Below are 22,803 nucleotides of genomic sequence, written 5' to 3' on the forward strand. Positions count from 1 at the left end.
TAATCCATTGGCTTGCATCTTTCTCTAGTCTTTTTGTGTCTACGATAATTTTGCATCTTTTTCTGGTCTTGTGTCTTTTTACAGCTGCTTATTTTAGTTCATGTTGCATCTCTTTTAGTCAGGTTCATTCTCTTTTGTGGTAATTTATGATCATTTGTGTTCATTTTATGTCTTTCTTGTCTTTTTCTGTGTCTTTGCAACTGTTTGCATGTGTTTCTGTTTATTTCACATCTTTTTTTCACCAGCTTACATCTGTTTCAGGTCGTTTTGTGCGTCTCTGCAGTCATTTTCCGTGTGTTTTTGCATCTTTTTTCATTGGTATACACCTTTTTTAAAAAAAAAAACATTTTTTTCTGGGCGTTTGGAGTCATTGAGTCATTTCTGTTCATTTTGTTTTTTCATCAGGTTTATTCTTTTTCTGGTCATTTCCCAATCACTCATGGTCTATTTGTGATTTAGCTCTTTTAGTGTGTCTTGTGTCGTGTGAATGTACTTGTGTTGATTTTGTGTCTTTTCATTGCTGTAATAATCCCACAAAAGACACTAATTTCTCAGTTCTAATGTAAAACAGCCTTTTAAAAAAAAAAAAATTGACTGTAATGACTTTACTGACTGATTGAATAATTTCCTATGTGAGAAACTCTGGATTTAAAACTGATAGTTTGTCAACTTTTGGCATGGAATGCTGTCATAGTTGTACGTACAAAGACTGTTGATAAAAGGGACAGATGTAACCTAAGTAAACAAGAATAAACTAAGTATGTAAAGTAATTAACATTTAAGTCAGAGAATCCAGTTTAAAAGCAGAATATTTGTTGCGATTTCGGCTAAAAATGCTGTAAATTTCTCTTAAATATGAACTTCCTGTTCAGACTGACCTCATATCCTGTGAATCTGAACCTGGAGTCCTCCTCCTGAGCGACTTCCTCCTCCGTCATCTTCATCAGCTCGGTGCCGATAGAAAACCTCCGACCCTGCAGACGAACGGAATCAGCAACAGGAACCATCGATCGGTCTGATTATTGATCTCCGACTGATTCTCACCATGTAGTTTTCCAGGTTTCTTCCCTGGAAGCGGATGGGAATCTTGAAGCCGACCGGGATCAGCAGCGGCTCTGGAGACTCGAACTGAGGACAACTTTCAGGCTTCAATCACCAAAAAAAAAAAACAGAAACCACTTTAACACACGATCAACCAGAGAACAAAACGCTGCAGATTGCTTCCTAAACCTTCTACCTGCTGAGGTTTGATGATGTGATTTCCATCAACAGAGTCGTCGCTGTCGCTGCAGCTGTGACTCTCGGTGTTCCACTGACATCCCCACTGGCTGGTCACACAGGAGATACACCTGCAGCACAACAGGTACCGCTGTTTGTCTGTCATTCTACTGTATAGACTGACCAGGTATAACATTATGACCACCTGCCTAATATTGTGTTGATCCCTGACCCGTCTAATGGACTCCACTGGACCTCTGGAGGTGTGCTGTGGTACCAAGATGTCAGCAGTAGATCCTTTAAATCTTGGAATTTTCGAGGTGGAGCCTTCATGGATCGGACTTGTTGGTCCAGCACATTAAACAGATAGCTAATGTTGCATCTTTTTCTAGTATTTGTGTGTCTTTGCTGTTCTGTTGCATGCATCTGAGTTAATTTTGCATCTTTTTTCACTGGTGTACACCTTTGTTAGATTTTTTGGTGTCTTTGCAGTGGTTTTCCATCTATTTCTGTTGATTTTTTCCCTTTTTTTCACCAGCCTGCATCTCTTTTTTGCCCGCATTTGTTTTGATTTTGCATCTTTTATCATTGGGTTGCATCTTTTCCTGGTCTTTCTGAGTGTCTTTGCAGCTGTTTAACATCTATTTTAGTTCATTTTGCATCTCTTGTAGTCAGGTTCATTTTCTTGTTTGATCATTCGTAAACGTCTAATTATGTTCATCTTGTCTTTTTGACACACTGAGCAACAGTAGCTGGTCTGTTGGATCGGATCTCATTGGCCAGCCTTCCTCCCCACATACATTAATGAGTCTTGGCTGCCCATGACCCTGTCTCCGGTTCACCACTGTTCCTTCCTTGGACCACTTTTACTGACCACTGCAGACCAGGAACACTCCACAAGAGCTGCAGTTTTGGAGATACTCTGATCCAGTCGTCTTGTCAAACTCACTCAAATCCTTATGTTTGCCCATTTTTCCGGCTTCTGACATCAACTATGAGGACAAAATGTTCACTTGCTGCCTAATATATCCAACCCAGTAACAGGAGCCATGATGAGAAAATAATCAGTGCTATTCTCTTCACCTGTCGGTGGTCAGAATGTTCTGCCTGATTGGTGTGTGTGAAGGTGTGTGTTAGTTGTGTGTCTTACGGTGTGTTCTGGTTCTTCCTGACTGTAGCAGCACAGTTGTAGAAGTGATATTTTCCAGACGTCACCTCGATCACGTTGTTCACCAGAACCTGAACTGGAACCGACACAAAGTCTGAACACACAAACACAAAGAGAGATGCTGGTTAAAAAAAACACAATAAAACCGACACATTCAACCTGCAGTGAGGAACTTTAGTCTCCCCCTACAGGCAGAGAGAGTAACTACACAAACACCATCATAGCTGTCAACTGCTTTATTTTTCTGTTTCATTAAATAAATCAAAAACATTCATCAAAAATATGGGAATTTGAACAAAATACATAAAACAACAAATGCTGTTTTCAGTAATATATAATAAAGTTGTATTTTAATTCATATTTGTAGATCAAAAATGTTGTGTTTTTTAGCAGAGGTAATGTGGCATGACTGCAGCACATTTTTTTTTTTTTACTATTACAGGCATCTTATTTAGTCTGATATCAGTGGAGCATTTTCTCATTTCAGCAATTATGATGCTTTGTGAACGTGGATTTGTGTTTCCAGTTTTGAGACATTTAAAGCTTTGTGGAACCTCCTGAACTTCAAGCAGGTTGTGTTTTTTTCCCCTCACAAGAACTTGAAATTACCTGAAATCAACAAGGACATTTTTCTAAGTGTCCACAGATGTCTACACAGACTGCACATGCTCTAAATATTGAACTACTTACATTCAGAATTTGCTTTTATTACTTGTCTTGGTCTAAACACTGCCTGCAGTTCTATCAAATGTAGCCGAAAATTCTCCAATTTTTTTTGTCATGTGACTGTCGATCGCACAATAATTTCACGTTTTCTCCATAAAGTGCAGAATTTTTTGTTTTATACAAAATCGGGTTGAAGCTAACAATTTATTTTGGGTGAATTTTTAAAAATAACGTGTAAAATAAAGCAATTTTAATCAAATGTTATGATTTTAAGCTTAGATTTGGATAATTTTCACGACTGAACAGCAAATCACAGACGAGTAGTTCAAGAACCGTTGAAAAATTCTAAGTTTGCTGATCTTTTATGTTTTTACAGTTTCTGTCTATGATAAATGGTGTCATTTTGCCATTTTTTAATCAATTAATTAAATAATCACTTCTCAACTGTGAAATTAATCCTAAAATAAATTTAAAAAAAAAAAAATCGCAATTTTCCCTAAATGTGAACATCTTTCCGTTTCTCTGTGATATTTGTGAATGAAAGTTTTGACCAATAATATAACTTGTATGCCAGTGGATTTGGTTGGCAAGAAGGAAAGAAATAGTTAAAAACAGAAAACCAACCAAAAGCAATGGAATTATCAATAAAAAAAAGGCTCAGTAAACCAACAGTAGCATCTTAAAATGAGTTATTTTTTACATTCCCGTATGTGGAGACTAAAGAAGCTATAAATTCACCCTGTCAGACAGAACTCAGGGTCCACATAACCCCAGTACTCACCTTGATCATCAGGCGTCGCTGGGATCTGCACCGGGTCCGGCAGCGAACACGTGACCTCGACCCGACTGTCCTCCACCGTCACGACTCCTCCGGTCCGAAAAGAACCAAAGACACACTGGATGCTGTCGGTCGGCCTCAGTCTGGGCAGAGTCGGAATGCTGATGTCGACCTGCAGATAGAAGGAAAACAAAAACATGCAGAGTCGTTATTCTTCAACTCGACTGGCTGCAGAGAAACACGATGAGCTGCTGGAGACAGAAAGAGGGTTTAAATAATGGAATAAACCCGGCTGAGACAGAAACTAACGACATCTAGGCACCAACAGAGCAGCAGTTTATACATTATCAGTTTTATATTTTACTGAGCTTCACTGTTAAACTACTGAAATATTCCTGTTAGGTTCATAAGACATGTTATATTAAAGAAATCATCAAAATTACACAATTTATCAAAATCAGAAAAGGGAAAATACAAAATATTGGCAGATTTTGAAGCTTCCAGTAGTCCTTGAACTACTCGTTTGTAACGTGTCGTTCAGTCGGGAAAATTAGCCGAATCTCAGTTTAAAATTGCGATATTTTATTAAAATTAATTTAATCTAAATGTTGATTTTTTTAAATTAAAATCACATCTAAATTCAAATCAATCACCTCAAACACCAAGTACAGAAATATTAAAAAAAAGCATCTAATTTGTGTCTCTGTTCATGTAGTTTGGCAATACATCTTAGGTTTTAAAAAAGACGGCTCAAAAACTAGAATAATGTAATAAACAAGGTGAGATTTATGAGTGCTGGTTTTTCAGAATCCGATTTTCAGTGTGACCTTGATAAATAGTGCATTTGCCTGAGCGTGTGCTGCAGTAATAATTACTATTCACTGTGCTGCTCAAACATCAGCTCCTCATTACTCCTCGCTGACCTCAAACGCTTTAATTCTGCTGCTCAAGTTTTAATTTCAAACTTTTTGATCTCGGCTAGCTCTCGGGCCGCCGAATGAATCCACCTGAGACTTTCTCTTCCTTTTAACTATGTAAATCTACAGGAGGAAGAGACTTTTTTTCATCCTTTTAAAGCTAAAATCCAATAACCTTATCAGATTAAAATAACAAACTAGAGGCTGAAATGGAGACGAAGGTTCCAAACTCCCTAATTAGGATGCAACAGATTCACCGCTGTTTGTTCTGGGGCTCAAACTTAGACAGTTTTTTTGCTTTTTTCACTAAAAAAAAAAAACTAACATCTCACAGGTCTCACAGGTGATCACATCTAAATTAAAAGACTGAATATTGTTTTTCACAAAGTTCAGCATCTCCATCTAAAGAACATGATGATTACTATCACAAAAAGGCAGAGATGTAGACTTGAAACTGCAAATCTGACTCTAAAGACTTAATATTGAAAAGAAAAAAACAGCCAGATCTCTTATTTTAGGGCTTTTGTGGATAGTAAAAGCAGATTGTGTCCTATTTATATAAAGTATTATCCCACTTTCATAGCAGAAACAACTAGAATGCATCAACTCTGCTAAACTCCTGAACCTCGAAACCTGCTATACAGTTTGAAATTCATGCTATCTTCATAAAAAATATATCACTGATCTGCTAGAAACTACATACATAAAACAAAATATACTGATTTTTTCAACTTTCAACAGCCTTAATTGCATTAGATGTGCAGTTTTGTTGGCAAAAAGAACCAAATCTGAGTTTAAAATCGTGATATTTCCTAAACCTTTTCTCATTCTTCATGCCTCATCTATAAAATTATTAAAAAATAATTAGTTTGCACCAGATTCTGCAAAAGCATAAAAAATCTGCAGATACATTCAGCATGGTGAGCTGATGAACAGAGACTCAAATTTGAAAATGTGAGTCTTGTCTCTCTCTTTTTTCCCCCCACTAATTTAAAGTCAATCTGGACAATTTCATATGACTTTGGACAAGTTTCAAGTAATCTTAAGGTCAAGAAATCTTTATTGTCCCCGTGGGCTGATTTTTGGTGCAGCCAGCAGCAAAAACAACAAACATTTAAAAAGCAGAAGCTGAGAGTTTGTCTTCCATCAAAGTGCAGAAACTCCCGAAATGTCCAACTGTGCAGGCTTTTATTTTGAAAACACAAGGATTTCAAGTTTTGGAGAAAGGAAGAGATATAAGTGCGCTATCTTAGACAAGTTTTGAGTTGTTTTTCACAAGTTTCAAATAATTTTGAACAATTTTACAGACTTGAGAGAAAAATCCAACCTACTGGATGAATAAATTAAATGCAGCATGGCTCAGAAACAGTGAACAGAGTTGTTGAAGATACATTAGGCATGGTGAAACATCTTTCTACAGATGATGAGCAGAGTAGAAAGAAAAACACCTAGTTTGTAGAGATATCCTTTTTCTTCTTCATGATTTATGGCTTTATAACTGCGTCACTCTGCAAAGAAGAGATTTCTGAGTTGTTTCTACTTCTATTTGTGGTTGCTCTGTTTCTATAGAGGTGCAGCACTTTAGATTGCAGTGAAAACTAAAGAAAAATGTGACAGAAACTAAAGACAGACAGAAACTGATGCTTAATATGGACCGTTACAAAGCTATCTCCTCTCGTTTCTTTAAATAATTTTACATGCAATGTTCATGTAATGTAAATGACAAATACTACGGATATTTATATGTATAATAAATGTAAACCTATTAAATATTATTGTAGATTACATCATTTGTTTACTACTGAGGGTCTCATGGTGAAAACTGCAAACATAGCATAAAAAAAGTAATTTAGGCTTTCAAATGTTCGATTTATGAACTAAAACCAACACCTTCCCTCTTTTTTCCTGTTGTTCTACATCCGGTAACCTTCCAGCCTGCGACTCATTTGCAGTATAAAGACGTCACACTTCCCTGATTGGAACAAATGTCTCCAATGAACACAATCAAGGCGGCAATTACTTTTCCTCCCAAACACACTCAACACGACGATCCAGACGAATATAAACAGGATCAATAATTGTGTACGTTGGTGCAGCGCAGTGCTCATGTTTAATCATTCGGCCTGAAAACCAAATGAAAGAAAATCATCAAACTGTGTCAATGAGCCAGAACTGAGAGACTTTATCCTTGAACTTTATTTAAAAGTCATGACTTGGATTTTACTGTAGACATGTGATAACTTTATGGACACTAGGGGGCAGTGTTATAGAGCAACATTACCGTTTACTTCTAGTCATGTTTGTTGTTCAGTAGTCCTTCAACTGCTGGATTTCAGAGAGTTTATTTTATGATAATTTTCCCATTTCCTATTAGTAAAATCAAGTTAAATAAAACTTTGTGTCAATGTCGTAAATTGGATTTTATATTGACCATAAACAGTAAACAAATGGAAACAAAACATTTCCCACAGCTTTCAAAAGTTGCGCTTTTTAAATGGTGTTTGACCTGAAGATTCTCTGAAGGACAATGTCTAACTTTATACTTTGAACTAACTTAACTCGATTTGAAAGTAATGTTTGAAAAAATGTAGAAAACATCACTAGAATTACACCATTTATCAGGTCCAAAAACTGTAAAACACAAAGACTAGTTGGATTTCTAGCTTGTTCTGTCGGAAAACTGAAGCAAATCTGAGTTTACAATTGCAAAATTTCATTAAAACCACTTTAAATGACTGATTTTAAAAAATTAAAGCATTTGCCTTAACTGGATTCTGTAAAAAAAATAAAAAAAATAAAAAATTCTGCAGCTATGTTTGCAAATGAAAAGCTATAACTGACATATCTGCTACCAACAGTAGCCTGACAATAATTCAGTTAATTTTTCAAATGAAGTGCAGGCAGTGTTTACACAGAGCAGAGAGGAGGTTATTTAAAAATGCAAAAAGTAATTTATCTATTGTATGCAGAGTCACCATTTATGCTAGTTGCTAATTGCTAAAAAGGACATGAATTTGCACTTGAACTTGGTTCAGAGGGTTAAAACACAGCGCCCCTCTCAAGATAAAACCTTGAAATTAGATAAAAAATGAAGGCACCACTTTTAGGACTTTGACGCACAACACTTGTAATTCACATGAGCTAGCAGTGAGGAAAAGAAAAGGTTCAGGCAAACTGCTAACAATGCTCAAATGGACATGAGCTCTCTGCTTTCTGTGTTCTACTTAGTTCTGTTTCCATAGAGGTGCAGGAAATAATACTGCAGTGACAAATGAGCCCACACTGAGGAAAAATGTGAATTAAATGCACAAGAGCTAAAGGTTTGGGCTAACTGCTAACAATGCTAAAAAGGACATTAATGGACACCAGTTGGTCACAATAGAACTCCTTTCTACTTTGTTCTGTTTCCGTAGAGGTGTAAGAATTAAAATTGCAGTTAAAAATGAGCCCACAGTGAGTAAAAATGTGAAAAAAAAAACGCCCAGAAGCTGCTCAGAGTTCAGCAGGTTCACTTGAAACTTCTCTTGAAGCAACCAGACAAACAAAAACTTTTTCTTCCTTTACAGTCACACTTTAATAAAAGGATTAATTTGCATATTGTTTATTATAACCTGACCTGATTGCATCCTCATGCAGCCATAATGTTGTTTTGCCGCCTCGTCACGTCTGATGAGGACGACTGCGTTGTTAAAATCAACAATCAACAAATCTACATACACATTCCTGTCCTCAGATCCGCCGTCAGTTCTGATTTATTTAAACTTCTGGCTGTCGAAACTCTTTTAAAGCAACAGTTTCAGTCGAACCACGTAATGAAAACGGTCTTATTTAGCTCGGCTGATGGATAAAACGGGTAAAGTGTGAGAGTCTGAGGGGTGGACGTGATGGAGGACGGAGAGTCTTTCTGGCAGCTCTTTGATCAGTTCCTCATTAATGCAGACAGTTGATCCGTCAGGTTCAGACGCTGCAGCAGCTTCTTCCTGTCCGCCCTATAAAATGGCTGCTGCAGCGTTCTGATTCAGAATTTTATAGAGTTACATAAATTAGTTTTGCTCAGTTTTATTTTAACGCTGCAGGCTGGGATCGTTTTTATCTCCCAGATATTATTGGATTAGAAGAGTTTTATTCTTCTTTTCAGAGGCAGACGGACGTTTAAACTGATCACAGAAACTTTTCAGTTACCCTGAAGGTCGACGTTTGACTTTAAGAGGACTTGAAACTTTATAGATCTCGACTGACGTGAAACTTTCATCCACTTTGAGTGAAAAACAGCCTGAAGTAACCAAATGAATATACAAACTACATGCACAGTGTGTACAAATTCCCAGTTTTCTTGGAGGAAGATTCACAAATACACTGGTTGGGTTTGGACTCCAGATTTAGGTTTGATGTCTGGAGGTTGGCAGCAGGCTGATGAAGTATACAGACTATATGTGTGTGTATATATATGTATACAGTCAGGTCCATAAATATTTAGACACTGACACAGTTATCAGCATCTGGGCTCTGTACACCACCACAATGGATTTGAAATGAAACAATATATAATTTCTCCCATGATGGATCCTCATCCTGTACTGAAAAGCCTTTGAAGTCTAGATAACATAAAGGCTTAAAGTAACGAGAACAACAAATGGAATGAAAAGTGATCAAAAATGAATCCAAAGATAATACAGTAAGTCCATACTTGTAAGCAACCAAACATTGCAAAGCATGACATTACAGTGCAGATATGCAATATAGAATCCATTTTATCAGGAATACACTATATATCAATAAAAAAGTTGACATAAATATAGATAGAATAGAATTTGATTTGCTAAAATTAAACATTTCCATGAAAAAGTGAACCGAGACACGCTGTCATTTTGTCATATGTAATTTCTACTGTAACAAAAATACAAGAACAATATGATAATATCTGTAAACTACAGATTCTAGGCTTTTATATGATGTATAACATGTTGTGATTGCCATGAGTGAAATGGCCACAATAGCGGTGTTGATTTTCAGTAAAAAAGAACCGAAAAATTCGTGGAAAATATAGCATTTCTGGGTAAAGTAAAAGTCGCATAAAAAAATTATAGTTATTTTACTGTTATCACTCAAAGTCTCATTTAGGATATCATGAAGGATAAAAAAAATCAAGTGGCCTTTTGTTGTGGGGGGTACATGGCCGGCTATCTGGGCTCCTGGACTGATAGATGGGTTTTATGCAGACTTCAGCTTTCATTTGAGGATATTTACATCCAGATCAGGAGGTTTCATTTAAAATCCACTGCGGTCCTGTACAGATGCGGAAATACTGAAAATTGTGTCACCGTCCAAATACTACTAAATATGGGCAAGGTGAGAACAGAATGGTTGAAAAGCATTTAAATATCTTATTACTGATGAATCACACCAGATGACGGTATTGTGAATGTCAGCAGTACGGTAAATGACAACAAACTGTGTCCTTCTTATTGTAACTGAAGCTGCTCATGCATGATTCACCGAAACCAGGCAGCAGCTTCTGTAAGTGAAGCAACATTCTCGCTTTCTCAGCTGTTTTATTTTATTTTTTTATAGCAGCACAAACAAAGCTGCAGCACACATCTGGCTCGCATCCTCAAACTGTAAACTACAATGTTGCCGCGCATCAAAAGCGTTTTTATTTCTCTGCGGCTCCCCTGAGGGCCACGTGGCAGAGGTTGAGAACCCGATTGAAACGCTGCTGACAACACAGACGTACAAAACGCCGGAGCTGGGTTTCAGGCGCCCAGCTCAGACAGGCCTCTCCTACCTGCTGGGTCTTTCTGCAGCTGAGGTTGGGAGGGCTGAAGGCCTGGATCTGGACACACTGCTGGTTGGGCGACCACAGCCAGGTGTTGTCCTCCGACGAACGGCTGCAGTCCTGCTTCCTCGTACACCTGAGAGAGAGAATATCAAAGTTTACTCCTGATTCAGCCTCAGATTAAACATTTAGAGAAGCTCCACCTGATGAAAAAGTGGAAACACAGGTTTTCTCACATGAATTTTATTAAATAACTTTGAAAGTCTTGGAGATAGTGTTAGCTTTGTATAATTAAAATACACAAATGAGACCGCTGTGTTGACTGGCAGCTCCGGTCTCATTTTACATTTCCCCATCAGTCTTTTCAGCTTTTTGGTTACTTAGAAGAATCCAATTTTTTATGTCCACAAACTTTTAAAGCCCTAAAATCCGATCACTCCACAAAGTCACACGGCTAAGGCTAAAGGCATGCATTTAAATTGTAAAAATCGCCGAAATGACTCCATACATCAGGGAGAATATTTGGATTTTTAACTTTTCAGCTGTCCTTAAACTACTCATCTGTTAAGTGCTGCTTGATCAGAAAGAAATACCCAAATAAAATGATCACTTTATTTTACATGACTCATTTAAAAATTCGCCAAAAATCATTTGATTGCAAGAAACTAATTCTGTCAAAAACAAAAAAATTCTGCACTTTTACACACAATCATGACGCCATTAGTGACTCAGATGTGACCAACAGTGACATGACAAAAATTTAGAGACCTTTTGGCTTAACTGTAGGCTGTGTATACTAGAGGAGAAAACAAGATATCCAAATCTAAGCTTAGAATCATGACTATGTAGCATCACCATGCTAGCTTGCTAAGCGTCTCACCTTCCCTCCAGGACACACCATCCACAGTAAGGATCCTTCATGTTGACGCAGGAGTGGCAGTCGGTCTTCAGGTGGCAGGCCTGGACCGGAACTTTGGTGATCTGCAGAAAAACGACGTTAAGGAGCTCTTATTGTGAAAAACCTGCAGCAGCTTCAAATAGATCCACACATCGATATAAAACAGATGCTGCAAAGGAGTGTAATATTAGTATTCTGCTCAGAGTGCAGCTAAAGCCGCTATCCGTCTGGGTTTATTTCTCATTACATTACATTATCCTTCCTGCACTGACCAGCACTGACATCCCATTTCAATAAAATCTACAGCTAAGATTACCTGCCACCGACTTCTGAGAGCTGATTCATTGTCATATTTTAAAGAGCCCATATTTGGCACATTTGCAGGTTTAAAATTTAATTTGTGGGGGTCTACTAGCATAGGTTTACATGCTTTAATGTTCAAAAACACATCATTTGAAGTTTCCCATCTGTCTAGAATGGTCAGTTTTAGCTGTTGTCTCTTTAAGACCCGCCTCCTGAAAAGTTCAGGCTGCTCTGATTGGCCAGATCTCCAAATAAAATGATGTAGCTGAAGCAGAAGCAGCTGTATTTAAGGAAAACAAAATGCTCATTTTCAATTTGAAGGCCAAACTCTGAGGTGCTAAGTCACATGACATGCAAATGAGTCACACTGTGATGTCATTCAGTAACAGAAGAGAAGTCTGTACTTAAAACGAGCTGCTTCAGGCAGGTGAGGAGCAGAGATTTATCCGGAAAGTAAGTTTTCTGTTATAAACATGAATTTTTCCACTTGACTCATATTTCAATTGCAGCATGATTATTTTTGAGCATCGTTCAGCTTTAACCAATATAATAAATGGAAAAACAAAACCTAAGCTCATTAAATGTGCCGACCCTGGTTTTAGTCAATATCTGCTGACCTTTAAAGCATTAAAATGAGCTGAATTAGACTGTAGCAGCTCCTATTATGAACTTGTTTTCTTCATTACTTTCTAAAATAAATTATTAAATTATTATTAAATTATTTATTCTAATTTCTGGTAACGCCCAAAGCAAAAAGTATTACTGAGGAAAATATCTGTTTGTTTTCTTTATACCTACAAATATTAAATATTGAATCTTTAAACATAGTCTTCACATTTCTATTCAGCTTTTCTCAGGAATTTAATGAAATTTAGACATTTTCTCAACTACCTAGCAGCTACACCGTGCTTTTTTTCCCCAGGACAATAACTTGCAGTTTAAGGAAACTTAAATTATCACATATTTCTGAATTCTCGTTTTACTACAATTTCACAGCAGATTCATGGACATTTATTTGACATATTAATATCCTCTGAAAGTGTAAATCACACTGACTGTCATTAATATCTGTTTCATGATTAGAGGATGTCTTAGAAACAAATTCACAACAAGCAAATCATGACTTTTAACCAAAATCAGTCATGTTTCAGTTCAAAATTCACCAGAAATAAACTGTCATGCAGCATCTTTACCTTATATTTATGTGTGTTATATTACAGATCATACAGTGCCGTGAAGAAGTATTTGTTTGATGACCCTAAACACTAAAGTGAGGAAAACATGCAAAAAAAAAAAAAAATGTGAGAAGAGGGCAATATTTATTTTTATTTTTCCATGAAAAAATACATTTTCACAGCACAGGAACTGTAGCTTCCTGATGGTAAAACTGTCGTCAGGAACAATAACTTAAAACACCGAACATGTGTTTTGTGGTTTCACATCAGCTGACATGAAACATAAATAAAGCCTCCTGCAGGTCACCTTCTTCTGTTCCACTCTCAGGAGGACTCTCTGTTAATGGGAAATCCCCGTATTGACGGTTCTGTAGAAGAAACTCCAACGCCAAACCAGCTGCGGAAATAATTCTCCTCTCCGACAAGAAGACGAGTGCGGCTTAATAAATTTAAATGAGCAGATGGAACAAGCTCGAGTATCGTCACTTGACTTCAAAGTAAATTGCCCCCTTGAAGTGCTTTCTAATTAATTCATTTCAGAATCAATAAACATCTATTCCACCTCGCAGAGAGTGATGGCGACCGAGAGATGAAAGGACAAAAGGGAAAGAGAGACGGATGAGGGGGAAAAAGCCGAGTGGAAAACAAAGGCGGCGAGTAAATCAATGGCTGACTCCTGTGTGGTAATGCAGACGGATGTGTCGGTGTTAGAATAAATGATCAAATAAGACGCGCAGGATCGGCCTGATGGATGAAATGAAGACGAAGGAGGAGTAAGCACCTGACAGAGTCCCTGACCTTCTCTGAGCTGACGGATGGATGGAGCGCGACAGAAATGGATTTAGTCAAAAAGAATAATCCATCAGCCGCGGCGCTTTCTGACCTTTTTCTCGGTGGTGATGTACAAGTGTTGGTGGTCGGAGTCGAACAGCAGGTTCTTGTTGACCTTGTCTCCGGTGACTTCGCCCGGCGCTCGACCGTAGACCTCCGGATGGGCCGACAGGTGAACCTTCAGCACCTGCAGGAACATTAAAGCTGCATCAAACGCCTGAACGCCAAAGTTGGGTTTCCTTGAAAAAGTAAAATCACCAAAGTTGCATCATTCACAGAAATAATCCTCAGTTTTCCAACTTTTTAGCTGTCCTTGAATGTATCATGTGTCAGATAAAGGATTAAAATAAGCTTAAAATCCTGTCATTTAATCAGAATCACTAAAATCTGCCAAAAATAAACCAGTTGTAGTAATTAAATTCTATAAAAATATAAAAATTATTTGCTTCTTAGTGCAACTACTAAACCCTGAATGACTTGGCTGTGGCCAACAGTCATGTTGCAAAAATTCAGAGTTTTCAGTGTTTCTGCAGAGGTGAAAGGAGAGAAATTAAATGATACATACTGTGGTTCTGGTATTTAGAATGAAGCTGAAATATTATTTTTTTTTTTTTACATCATTTTCTTAAGAAACACTCAAACACAAGTACAAGTCATTAATTCATGCAAACATTCATGCAAAAAATGCACAAGTATTAGTGTCAAAATATACTTTAAGTAAATATTTACTCAAGATATAATACAAATAAATGTTAGATTTCTTGCACATTATATTTTTGAAGGTATTGGTGCTTTAATATGTAAAACTATATTCTATATATCTTTTTACAACTTCATAATTTTGTGCCCTCTATTCCAGGGTTCCCTCAAAAGAAGTTTCAATCTCAAAGGTCCTTTTAGTTTAAAACAAATTTGAATAAATAAAGATGAATTAAAAATCATTTCGAAACTGCTAGCTTGTAATTTTTGACACAAAAGTCAGTAAAATCCAGTTGCATGAATAAATACTTTATAGAGCTACTTGCGAGCAGAGAGACGAGGAAATGGCTTTAGTTGAGTTTAATGTTTTTATATTTGATTTAAAATCAGCCAGCAAATGTCTGTTCTGCGCAGATGGCGACTAAAAGTAGAAAATAAGATGCTAAAAACATCTTTATAAACTTTCTGCTGATGACACTACTCGTCTGTTCACTACAGTGTTTGAATCTTTAACAACCTCCAGAGAAAATACAAAAAAATTGACTTTCTGGAGGAAAGAAGCTCCACTACCTCTCCAGTTGCGGTGCCCAGAAACGCCACAGCGTGTTCAATTTCCACCGCCACGGCCACGGCGGTCATGTGACCCTTCCGGACCAATGCGGGCTCCACTGTTAGGGCGAACTCGGCCTTACTGGCCAGCGGTGAAGGCAGGAACTCGGCTCCACACTTGTACCTCTGGGCCATGTCCTTCTAAAGGAGAAAAGCATTCATGGTAATACAGAACCATTGAACCTCTTGGCTTAATGAATATTGATTGAGGCGACCATTTGAAAAATCTGGAGTCACAGTTAAAATTTCATCTTGATTTATGCATCGTTTTCTTGGCACCAGTCTGTGGATCAACAATTGAAAAGCCATAACTTGAGAAATAACGTAGCTGGAGTGCTGGAAGTTTACAGGTATACTGGTATGTACATATTGTACGGTCTTCAATGGTACAAACGAAACAGTAAGTCAACAATATAAGACAAGAAAGTCTGAATTAGGAGATAAATGTCAAAAGCTGTGATAGAAAATCTAAACCTTTGACCAAAAAATGAATGAAAACGATCATAAAGAGAGACAAAATAACCACAAGAGACACAAAACAACCAAACAAAGGTGGAAATAAACAATCAAATTCAGAATGTTCACAGAGAGCCCCAAAACAACCACGAAGAGACAAAAAAACAACCACAAAGAGACGAAAAACAACCACAAAGAGACTAAAAATCAACCACAAGAGCCACAAAACAACCAAACAAAGGTGGAAATAAACAATCAAATTCAGAATGTTCAGAGAGAGCCCCAAAACAACCACAAAGAGACAAAAAAACAACCACAAAGAAACAAAAAACAACCACAAAGAGACAAAAACAACCACAAAGAGACAAAAACAACCACAAAGAGACCAAAAATCAACCACAAGAGATACAAAATAACCAAACCAAGGTGGAAATAAACAATCAAATTCAGATTTGTTCACAGAGAGCCCCAAAACAACCACAAAAAGAGACAAAAACCAACCACAAAGACACAAAAAACAACCAAAGACAATAAAAACAACTACAAATATACACAAAACAACCACAAAGAGACAAAAAAAAACAAAAAACAACAACCACCAAAGACTAAAAACAACCACAAAAAGATGGAAAAAGAAGAGGCAGAAACAACCAGAGACTGTGGTTGCTTAAATTCACTTTCTGGTCAGAATTCTCTTTTTCTATCACAACTTTTGATGTTCATCTCATAATTCTGATTCTTCTGTCTCATATTGTTGACTTACTGTTTTGTTGGACCACTGAATATCAAATGTAAACATCAATGATCCTGTAAAATTTCAGGAATCCAGCTTCATTATTTCTCAAATTATGACTCTTCAAACATGATGCACAGATTGGTGCAAAGAGAACAACAAAAATGGACATGACCCACCTTCTTGAAGGATTTTAAACTCATAAATACACAGAAAACAGAAGAATTTTGTTTTAAATCTAGTGAACTTGAGGTGGATTTTTCCACCGACGGTCTCACCGGTTTTTCGCTGCACAGCTCCTCAGACTTGGACGAGTACGGCGAGTAGACGGCGGCCTTGTTGTTGATATTGCCGTGGTGACTGTAACAGGCTCCGATTATCTCCACCAGACGGTTATTAATGAACTGCAGAGGGAACATACCTGCAAACACACAAACACTGACTGTTCAGCATGAAAGAACAAACAAAACATCTAAAAAAACCACATAAAATCCTCATTATTTACAGTCTTTGCAGCTGATTCATGGTGACCTTGTGAATATCAGGGATTATTAATGGAATAAAACATGCATTTCTGTAGCCACGAAGAAGTAGAAGATAAGTAGTTTAAATAAACAGATTACTTTGAGGACCTAAAACCTGCCCAGTCCTGTTGTGCACATCTACTCAACTTATGCATATTCAAAAGTGTGTCAGTGACCCTAATTTTGTTTTAAAATCGTAATTAAATAGCCATTTGGGCGACCTCACCCTTAAATCACACCAACAGAAGAGATGTTGCAGTGCACCAGAGAGAAAAAACTTAATTTAAAAAATTCTAAATTACCTGATTCTGCAGCCAACATCTTTTTGTTTGGGATTTTCCAAATAAAATCAACCAACTCTAATAAAAAAAGTTCTTATTTGACCTGAGTTTCACTACATTATATTCCATCATATTTAGATTTATTTGCTGTAAAGTATCCAAACTTGTGCTTGTGATTATATATTATTATATATTATTATATCTACAATATAACAGAATTTTAGTTATACTATATGCAAGAATCTTTGCAATATCTGTATTTTTAACATCAGTATTTTTTTTCTTATGGAAGAATCAGCAAAATATCAACAGAATCTGTGAGGAATTGATAAAATCTGCACAATATTAATGCTTGTTTTCAGTCTTTTTCCACTTTAGAGGAATCTGAGCAATATTAGTGTATTTGTACATATAGAAGAATCCTGTTAAATATTGTTAGAGGAGGAGGAGGAATCCACTGTACTTGGATTTCTTGTTTATTTTTTTTACTTTTCTAAAGGTTGTCTTATTTTATCTTAAAGTTCCACATAAACAGAAACACAAATACACACATTGTTGCAGAAAAACTGACTAAATTGCAAGAAATCAAGTGCCTAACACTCCAAATGTCCATGTAATGTTTCCCGCCCAATGTTCAAACTAAATCTTCATGTACGAATCCAAGCCAGGCTGCACTTGGAGACCAATGACTGTGGTTAAAAACAAGCCACTTTGATCCTTAACTCCTTCTGCTGATAAAGATCACGATACTAAAGCTCCTATAAAAACCCTCCAGGAGTCTTTGTTTGCTCGGCTGCTGTTTCACCTTGGAAGCAGCGGCTGAGAACAAGCAGCTGGGAAACTTTCTGCCAAATTTCACTGATGTGTTTTGACAAGTTCTTGGAGATTCTGCCAACAAACAGAAAAAAATCTCCAATGTAAGACATCTGACTGCATTCAGACGACACCTACACATGGCTGAAGTAGACGGATCTTCATCAGACGTGAAGGTGACAAACAGAACCTTGTCGGAGGCTGAAACTTGTCCATACTGGCCCGAGCTGGTCATACTCTGAGCCAGAACTTCACCTGGTGTCGCTACATAAGCAGCCTGCAAGACGAAAAAGAGATGAAAATGCTGAATGATAGACGTTTCTGCTAAATACAGATTTTTAACCGAGGTACAGTGGAAGCAAAGACCCCATAAATTGAAGCTATTTCAAGTTCAGGAGCATTTTAAATCCAATTTATAAAGGTTTCCTGGGGTCAGGTTCTCAAAAAGACAAACTCATCCAGACGTAAAATGTGTTTTCCTGCTATGAAAGTGCTGACGGTCGATGCCGGGCTCGTCTTCACCTGAGCTTTGTTGTACTTGTTGGCGGCGCTGCAGTTGAGCTGCAGCTCCGTGTACGAGTAGTAACCCTGGTCGTCTTCGCACATCCTGGAGATGAAGGTAAAGTTCTTGGTGTCCTGCACGCCGAGCGTCCGCGAGAACAGGAAGTAGACAAAGCCGCCGTCCTTGAAGGCAAAGCGGAAGTCGTGGAGGTAGCGAAGCACGAAGGGGTTGGCCTGGACTGCCGAGGCCTCGATGATGCTGTCGAACACCACCCAGTCGCCGAAGTCCTGCAGGATCCGGGTGGAGATGAGTTTTGTGCTGTCGTGGCTGCCGTAACCTTTACCCACCTGAGAGGGACGAGACCAGAAGTTAACATAGAAAAGAGGTTGAAAACGGCTTCATTTAACTAGAAATCATGGCTGGAAGATGAGCCTGGGAGCAAAATGTAGGCAAATATGAATCATTTGTTACACAAGACGCTGTAGAGCACTAGAGGGATTGTAGCAAAAAAATAACAAAACCCAGATTTCTTTGTTTAAACTGACAGCGTAGATGGATGTTAAAGTGATCTGGTGTCAGTTTTAAGTAGAGATCAAATGTGTATTAATCCTAAAATGTCTATCTGCTGTACTGATGAAGTTCTGAGGCTCAGAAATGTGGGAAAAAGTGATAAATCTGGGCCCACCTTTACGCACTTCTAGGACCTGGAACTCTGGAAATATTCAGAGTATGAAGGTAAAACTTCACATGGCTTCTTTATATTTACTACAGTTACTGTACATAGAAAACCAACTGATTCTGAGGAGGTCAGGTGGAGGAACTGACCGATTTTTTCAAATACCAGATTTCTTTTTCTGTATCTGTCTCTGTTCATGTATCAGATCTCAGCTGCAGACTCCAGGCTAAACTGAGTCACAAAAATGAGACTTGATTTTCGACTTCACTGGTCCGAGACTCGACTTCCTGGAAACCCGAAGACTCCCTGAAGAATTCATTTGACTTGTCTCTCTCTGGGCTTCAATTCAACCCATAAAGACTCATCTCTGTGCATCAAAGTTTCATATTTAGGAGCTTTATCCATGAAAGTGGTCCCCAATGAGTTTGAAAGGCCCGTTATGGTTTAAAAGTAGTTTAAATTGCACCATTTATCAGAGCAAGAAACTGTAAAAACACAAACAAATGTTGGGTTTTCAACTTTCTGTCAATCCTTGAAGTAATCATGAGTGATTTTCGTTTTCAGCAGCAAAAAACAACCAAATCTAAGCTTAAAATTGTGATATTTAATCAAAATCACTGCAAATATTTGCAAAAAATAAACCATTTGCTCTAACCAGATTCTGTGAAAAGACACAAATTCTGTGCAGTCATTCAATGTATGAAGGTAAAACTTTACACAGTTTCATTAAATATATTGAAGTTACTGCAGATAAAGAATCTGCTATTTCTGAGGAGGTCAGGGAGGAATTGATTGATCTTTGATGTAATGATTGATTATTTTTTAGCTCCTAAACCTGGAAAATGTACATTTAATGATGGTTTAACTACCAACAACTTCAATATTCACTTTGGTTTTCGCTCTTTGGTTACTACAAACAGTTCAGACTAAAGAAGCTTAACTAAAATACAGATAAAATGCAGATTTTTTTTTGTCGAAACAATTTTAGTTTGACCTAAAACCAAAGTAAATATTGAACCTGGATGTGTGAATAAGCCAAATATATACGTTTTAAAGGAGCATTTGCACCATTTATGCTTCTCTAAAACTTTTAAGAACCACAGAACCTTCACAGTCCTTCTCACTCTGTATGAAATGATCTCATCTGATTAGAACCGTTGTTCAAAGTGTCTACACCAATGACGCCACTTGAATGAAAGAGAAAAACTCTGAGGGAGACATAACATCATAAAGCATCATTGAAAGGCTGATTCTCCAACGCCGTGTGGAGAAATTAAGTGAAAAAACATTTCAGGATAACTGACAAGAGGGCTCATTTCCCATATGGCTGCCAATTTAATTTCTCAGCTCTCTACAAATTGCAGTTTTATTGTGTTTGTTCACACAGCATCACAGATGGTGGAGATCATTTATGTTCATGTTTTCCTTCACCTCAGGAAGTAGTGTGTGTTCTGCTGCTCACCAGGAAGACGGTGAAGTTGGCTCCATCCCTGGTGGTGAAGTACGACATGACGCCCACCACCGAGACGCTCTCCTCGGCGCTCGCCACGTACGACTTCTCGCCTTTGGTGTCGCTGAAGTACAGCAGCTGCTCCACGTTGCTCAGGTTCCTCAGTGAGCAGATTCCCCTGAAAACGCTGCCGCAGACCACCAGCACGTCTCTGGCAGAGTGGACCAGCAGCAGCTTGTTGTGGTTGTCGGTGTCCACAGCCTCCTCGCAGGCGTCGGTGACGGGCGGCGTGCACTGTCTGTTGTCCCGCTTGGGGCCCGTCTCGGTCCGGGACTCCACCTCCAGGTTCTGGTTCAGCTGGTAGAGGGCGTTGACGGCGCCGACGTACAGCCGGCCCCCCTGGCCCTTCCGGAGATCGGGTCCGGTCACCACGTTGTTGATCAGCGTGTCGGAGGTGAACTCTGCCATCTTCCCGTAGGAGGGGTTGAGGTAAACTGTCGCCAGGGCAATCAGGGCGAACTGCCACACCCACCGCCGCTCCATCATGTCTGTAGAAAAACACAAAGACAGAAAATGTAAGAATCTTTTTAAACATCTTTTCTGTCTGGATCAAATAATGAAGACCACAAGAAGAGATCAATGAACCTGAAATACGTTTTAAAATTTAGTGAATCTTAGGAAATTACGAAATTGCTTCCAACAGCCAAAAGTAGTTGTTGTGAAATCAAATCATTGCACACAAACACTAAACAGAGACGCATTTCTGTTTGGTGTTTTAGTAGCAACTGTAATATAAGGTGTCATCAGCAAATATATACACTACTGTTCAAAAGTTTGGGGTCATTTAGAAGGTGAGCTGGAAGTGCATCGCAACCGGCCCAGCATACAACATGCAAAGTAATTCCAGCTGCGATCTGGTGTGTTTACCTGGAACTCAAAGTAGACTGCACTCCTGCTTTATGCAAATTCGGTGCTGCGTGCAGAGATTCCACGCATCGTGAAACAGTCCTCAAATGTCTAAAGTAGCCACCACAGCTTATTTCTCACCTCAAATGCTTTCAGAAATACTTTTCGCTGAGGTGTTTTCAAAATAAAAGGGAAATTTTGCGGCCGAATCACTGTGTTTATCTGACATGCTTGCTGGACGGTCAAGCTGAAAGTTCGGTCACATGACCACGTAGTGGCCCGCTGTTGCTCGAGCGCTGTCATGTGACCATGTTGTGGTCCGTGTTTATATGTGTGAAAATCACATCTAGTGGACACGCGACTTCAGAGTTACTTTGTCCTCTGGTTGCCACAGTAATAAATAAAAGGCTCCACCTTCTGGAACAACCAGGTACTACACTACAACAGCTGAAACTGTGTTTTTAAAGTAAAATTGATTTTAAAAAATGTTGTTTTATTAGGTTGTATTTACTAGTAATTCAATATTTTTGGATTTTAGACTGTTTAAAGAAGTCAAATTGTTTATTTTGCGATGATATATGGTCCTTCACAATAAATTATGTTAGAAAAACAGTTGCTACAGTAATAACCAATAAGAGTCTCCACTTATTGGACCAACCAGGTACAGCAATACTACAGTCTTTTTAAAGCAAAAATGCTCAAAAAATGTTGCCGTATTATGTTTTACTTACCGTTACTTGACTATTTTTTGGCTTTTGGACTGCCAAATTGTTTTTTTTTTTTTTCTGACAATATATGGTCATTCACAATCCATTAATTTAGAAAAACCCTCGTCACAGTTGATAAATGTTGTCTGAACACTTTCTCTGACGATCTTTCCTGACAATAAACCCACTGAACCTGAATTCACAGACTGTCGGAGCGGCACTCGTCCTCTAAACAAAGCAGACTTCTGAAGGCGCTCTGACATTGTACTGAAGCACCAACAGCGGCGACAGAAACTCAAGGAGAAAAGGAATGAACGCTGAGAGCAAAGAGAAGCAATAATGAGGAGCTTCTCATTAAATCCAGAACATCCTTTACTGGAGGAAAAGGAGGAGGAGGGTAAGGTGGAGGTAACGGTCTCTCAGAGTGAGAGTTGCTGAGCCAGATTAGATTAGCAAAGACAAAAGAAAGGGGTGAGTGTATACGTGAGAAAGAGAGAGACTGAGTGTAGCAATTAGTTGCCTGACATACCGAGTTTCTCCTTCTATTAGTCTGGATGGGTGTGTTTAATTATAGCTGTGGCCCGTGGCTGTAAAACAAGGCTCACTGTAATAACTGCAAAAACAATCTTCTTCTGACGCCATTGTCCAGAGATGCAGGTTATTCTTGACTGATGAACTCAAATTCATTTTCTCTCCTCAAATGTTTGCTTCATTAAA

The 22,803-nt window shown here is 38.2% G+C and overlaps 1 protein-coding gene across 4 annotated transcripts in view; it reads right to left on the reverse strand.

Annotated features, from left to right (window-relative positions):
* Positions 1 to 22,803, reverse strand: part of LOC110968973 (plexin-B2-like) — a 276,716-nt gene that overhangs the window by 67,271 nt on the left and 186,642 nt on the right. For 3 of the 4 annotated variants that reach the window (XM_051949126.1, XM_051949127.1, XM_051949130.1), the window contains 13 exons: positions 20,486 to 21,021; positions 18,368 to 18,694; positions 17,984 to 18,122; positions 16,506 to 16,648; positions 15,000 to 15,179; positions 13,783 to 13,917; positions 11,404 to 11,504; positions 10,533 to 10,659; positions 3,834 to 4,002; positions 2,369 to 2,480; positions 1,238 to 1,349; positions 1,045 to 1,146; positions 879 to 974 (listed from right to left, as the gene is read on the reverse strand). In XM_051949126.1, coding sequence (XP_051805086.1) covers positions 879 to 974; positions 1,045 to 1,146; positions 1,238 to 1,349; positions 2,369 to 2,480; positions 3,834 to 4,002; positions 10,533 to 10,659; positions 11,404 to 11,504; positions 13,783 to 13,917; positions 15,000 to 15,179; positions 16,506 to 16,648; positions 17,984 to 18,122; positions 18,368 to 18,694; positions 20,486 to 21,019 — 2,277 coding nt within the window. In that variant the 5' untranslated portion in view covers positions 21,020 to 21,021. The remainder of the gene's footprint in view (positions 1 to 878; positions 975 to 1,044; positions 1,147 to 1,237; positions 1,350 to 2,368; positions 2,481 to 3,833; positions 4,003 to 10,532; positions 10,660 to 11,403; positions 11,505 to 13,782; positions 13,918 to 14,999; positions 15,180 to 16,505; positions 16,649 to 17,983; positions 18,123 to 18,367; positions 18,695 to 20,485; positions 21,022 to 22,803) is intronic. The other variant, XM_051949135.1, reaches the window with a different exon arrangement.

This window comes from Acanthochromis polyacanthus, chromosome 1, assembly GCF_021347895.1.
Source record: "Acanthochromis polyacanthus isolate Apoly-LR-REF ecotype Palm Island chromosome 1, KAUST_Apoly_ChrSc, whole genome shotgun sequence".
Lineage (NCBI taxonomy): Eukaryota > Metazoa > Chordata > Actinopteri > Pomacentridae > Acanthochromis > Acanthochromis polyacanthus.